Here is a 4852-nt window from a genome sequence, read left to right on the forward strand (position 1 = left end):
AAGGACTAAACCAGGACTAAACCAGAACTAAACCAGGACTAAACCAGAACTAAAACCAGAACTAAACCAGGACTAAACCCAGAACTAAACCAGGACTAAACCAGACTAAACCAGACTAAACCAGGACTAAACCAGGACTAAACCAGGACTAAACCAGAACTAAACCAGGACTAAACCAGGACTAAACCAGAACTGAACCAGGACTAAACCAGGACTAAAACCAGGACTAAACCAGAACTAAACCAGGACTAAACCAGGACTAAACCAGAACTAAACCAGGACTAAACCAGGACTAAACCAGGACTAAACCAGGACTAAACCAGGACTAAACCAGGACTAAACCAGAACTAAACCAGGACTAAACCAGGACTAAACCAGGTCTAAACAAGGACTAAACCAGGACTAAACCTAAACCAGAACTAAACCAGGACTACTAAACCAGAACTAAACCAGAACTAAACCAGGACTAAACCAAAGAAACCAGAACTAAACCAGAACTAAACCAGAACTAAACCAGACTAAACCAGGAACTAAACCAGAACTAAACCAGGACTAAACCAGAACTAAACCAGAACTAAACCAGAACTAAACCAGAACTAAACCAGAACTAAACCAGGACTAAACCAGACTAAACCAGGACTAAACCAGGTACTAAACCAGAACTAAACCAGGACTAAACCAGAAACTAAACCAGGACTAAACCAGGACTAAACCAGAACTAAACCAGGTACTAAACCAGAACTAAACCAGGACTAAACCAGGTACTAAACCAGAACTAAACCAGGACTAAACCAGGACTAAACCAGAACTAAACCAGGTACTAAACCAGAACTAAACCAGGACTAAACCAGGTACTAAACCAGAACTAAACCAGGACTAAACCAGGACTAAACCAGAACTAAACCAGAACTAAACCAGGACTAAACCAGGAACTAAACCAGGACTAAACCAAACCAGACTACTAAACCAGACTAACCAGAACTAAACCAGACTAAACCAGAACTACTAAACCAGGACTAAACCAGGACTAAACCAGGACTAAACAAGGACTAAACCAGGACTAAACCAGAACTAAACCAGGACTAAACCAGAACTAAACCAGGACTAAACCAGGACTAAACCAGGACTAAACCAGACTAAACCAGAACTAAAACCAGGACTAAACCAGGACTAAACCAGGACTAAACCAGGACTAAAACCAGGACTAAACCAGACTAAACCAGGACTAAACCAGGACTAAACCAGACTAAACCAAACTAAACCAGGGACTAAACCAGGAACTAAACCAGGACTAAACCAGAACTAAACCAGGACTAAACCAGGACTAAACCAGACTAAACCAGGACTAAACCAGGACTAAACCAGAACTAAACCAGGACTAAACCAGGACTAAACCAGAACTAAACCAGAACTAAACCAGGACTAAACCAGGACTAAACCAGGTACTAAACCAGAACTAAACCAGGACTAAACCAGGACTAAACCAGGACTAAACAGGTACTAAACCAGGACTAAACAGACAAACCAGGACTAAACCAAACCAGGACTAAACCAGACTAAACCAGAACTAAACCAGGACTAAACCAGGACTAAACAGGACTAAACCAGGTAAACTAAACAGGACTAAACCAGGACTAAACCAGAACTAAACTAAACCAGGACTAAACCAGGACTAAACCAGAACTAAACCAGGACTAAACCAGGACTAAACCAGAACTAAACCAGACTAAAACTAAACCAGGACTAAAACAGACTAAACCAGAACTAAACCAGAGGACTAAACCAGGACTAAACCAGGACTAAACCAGGACTAAACCAGGACTAAACCAGAACTAAACCAGAACTAAACCAGGACTAAACCAGGACTGAACCAGGCGTTTTTGGTGTAATATAAAAGTGTATTTGTTGCTTTTTAATCTTTCTACAAACACTTTTGTCTCCATGAATCTTCTTCTTCTTCTGTGCTCCTCAGATTGTCCGAAGGCTCTCCTCGCTCCGTGCGACCGCTGTTCTCCTCCCGCTCCCAAGATCTGCGACCTCCTCAACGACAAAGACCTGCTGGACCTGCTGCGGCTGAAGCTGGACCCGAGCCACTGCACCGTCAAGAACTGGAAGAACTTCGGGAGCCGCTGGGGCATGTCGTACGACGAGCTGATCCTCCTGGAGCAGCGCAGCCAGGGGGCGCTGTCCCACAGCCCCACGCTGGAGCTGCTGCTGCGCTTCAGCCACAAGAGCGTGTGGGAGCTGAGCGAACTGTGCCGCCTCTACCAGCGCGTGGACGTCCTGCGCCTCCTGCAGCGATGGGAGCAGAACGAGTGGCCCCGCAGGTGGAGGGACCGGCACAAGACGCTCCTCAGACAGTGAGCGGGGAGAACGCGAGAGAACACGAGAGAACACGAGAGAACACGAGAGAACACGAGAGAACACGAGAGAACGGAAGAACATGAGAGAACACGAGAGAACACGAGAGAACACGAGAGAACACGAGAGAACACGGAAGAACATGAGAGAACACGAGAGAACACGAGAGAACACGAGAGAACACGAGAGAACACGAGAACACGAGAGAACACGAGAGAACATGAGAGAACACGAGAACACGAGAGAACACGAGAGAACACGAAGAACACGAGAGAACACGAGAGAACACGAGAGAACACGAGAGAACACGAGAGAACACGAGAGAACACGAGAGAACACGAGAGAACACGAGAGAACACGAGAGAACACGAGAGAACATGAGAGAACACGAGAGAACACGAGAGAACACGAGAGAACACGAGAGAACACGAGAGAACACGAGAGAACACGAGAGAACACGAGAGAACACGAGAGAACACGAGAGAACACGAGAGAACACGAGAGAACACGAGAGAACACGAGAGAACACAGAAGAACACGAGAGAACACAGAGAACACGAGAACACGAGAGAACACGAGAGAACACGAGAGAACACGAGAGAACACGGAAGAACATGAGAGAACAGAGAGACACAGAGAGAACACGAACACGAGAGAAACACGAGAGAACACACGAGAGAACACGAGAGAACACGAGAGAACGAGAGAACACGGAAGAACATGAGAGAACACGAGAGAACACGAGAGAACACGAGAGAACACGAGAGAACACGAGAGAACACGAGAGAACACAGAAGAACACGAGAACAGAAGAACACGAGAGAACACGAGAGAACACGAGAGAACACGGAAGAACATGAGAGAACACGAGAGAACACGAGAGAACACGAACAGAGAACACGGAAGAACACGAGAGAACACGAGAGAACACGAGAGAACACGAGAGAACACGAGAGAACACGAGAGAACACGAGAGAACACGGAAGAACACGGAAGAACACGAGAGAACACGAGAGAACACGAGAGAACACGAGAGAACACAGAGAACACGGAAGAACACGGAAGAACACGGAAGAACACGAGAGAACACGAGAGAACACGAGAGAACACGAGAGAACACGAAGAACACGGAAGAACACGAGAACACGAGAGAACACAGACACGAGAGAACACGAGAGAACACGAGAGAACACGGAAGAACACGGAAGAACACGGAAGAACACGAGAGAACACGAGAGAACACGAGAGAACACGAGAGAACACGGAAGAACAGAAGAACACGGAAGAACACAGAAGAACACGGAAGAACATGAAAGATTCTGGAGCTAAACTCTTCTCAAAAAACAAAATTCTACTGAAAAACTGACGAAATGTTTCACAGACCAAATCTGTGACGACAAACTAAAGCAGCTAAACCAGGACTGAACAAGAACTAAACCAGGACTGAACCAGGACTGAACCAGGATCAAAGCGGAATTAAACCAGGACTGAACTGGGATTAAACTATGATTTAAGAAGCTCTGAACTGGGACTAAACCAGGTCTAAAGCAGGTCTCCACTGGGACTAAACCAGGTCTAAAGCAGGTCTCCACTGGGACTAAACCAGGTCTAAAGCAGGTCTCCACTGGGACTAAACCAGGTCTAAAGCAGGTCTCCACTGGGACTAAACCAGGTCTAAAGCAGGTCTCCACTGGGACTAAACCAGGTCTAAAGCAGGTCTCCACTGGGACTAAACCAGGTCTAAAGCAGGTCTCCGCTGGGACCCGGTGACGTGATGATTCGTGGGTTTGTCTGGTTGTGTTTGGTGGAGCAGGACGTGTCTCTGTGTTTTATATTTATATTTTTTTACACTTTTGAAACTTTCAGGAGGTTTTGGGTTTGGGCCACAGGGGGGCAGCACTCACTCTGCTGCAGACTGGTGTTGTGTCCTTGGGCAAGACACTTCACCCTCATGGTCGTGTGTGAGTTTTCCACCACCAAATGTAGAGCGACCAAACCAGGACTAAACCAGAACTAAACCAGGACTAAACCAGGACTAAACCAGAACTAAACCAGGACTAAACCAGAACTAAACCAGGACTAAACCAGGACTAAACCAGGACTAAATGAAACTGTAGTCTTAGTTTATTTGATCGTTTTGCAGCGCGACAAAACAAAAGAAACACAGTTGATTCTCTCCATGGATCAGGACCAGAAGATTTTAGGCCAAAGTTCTTCTAACACCAAACTGATAAACAACTGCTGCTTTTATCTTTCCAAAAAAGAAAATCATCTTCTGAACAACAAGTTTGAATTTAGAGTTTCTCTCACGACTCACTGTAAATATAAAAGACAAAATATCAATGAAAACAAATGAAATGTAAAACACAATTCATCCCAGAGACAAAGTCAAACTCACAGAGGCTCAAACGAAAAACTGGAACTAAGTCGAGGGTCAAAGGAAATATTTATTAAAACATTTCTACATCTGCATGTTTTTTTCTCTTCTTTG

At 45.4% G+C, this 4852-nt stretch overlaps 1 protein-coding gene across 1 annotated transcript in view; it reads left to right on the forward strand.

The window, feature by feature from the left end:
* Window positions 1-2553, forward strand: part of edaradd (EDAR-associated death domain) — an 18904-nt gene extending 16351 nt beyond the window's left edge. The window contains exon 6 of the mRNA XM_055162768.1: window positions 1973-2553. Coding sequence (XP_055018743.1) covers window positions 1973-2364 — 392 coding nt within the window. The 3' untranslated portion in view covers window positions 2365-2553. The remainder of the gene's footprint in view (window positions 1-1972) is intronic.
* The last annotated feature ends 2299 nt before the right edge of the window (window positions 2554-4852 follow it).

Source organism: Boleophthalmus pectinirostris, unplaced genomic scaffold, assembly GCF_026225935.1.
Source record: "Boleophthalmus pectinirostris isolate CB_2022bp ecotype Guang Dong unplaced genomic scaffold, ASM2622593v1 HiC_scaffold_5, whole genome shotgun sequence".
Classification (NCBI taxonomy): Eukaryota; Metazoa; Chordata; class Actinopteri; order Gobiiformes; family Gobiidae; genus Boleophthalmus; species Boleophthalmus pectinirostris.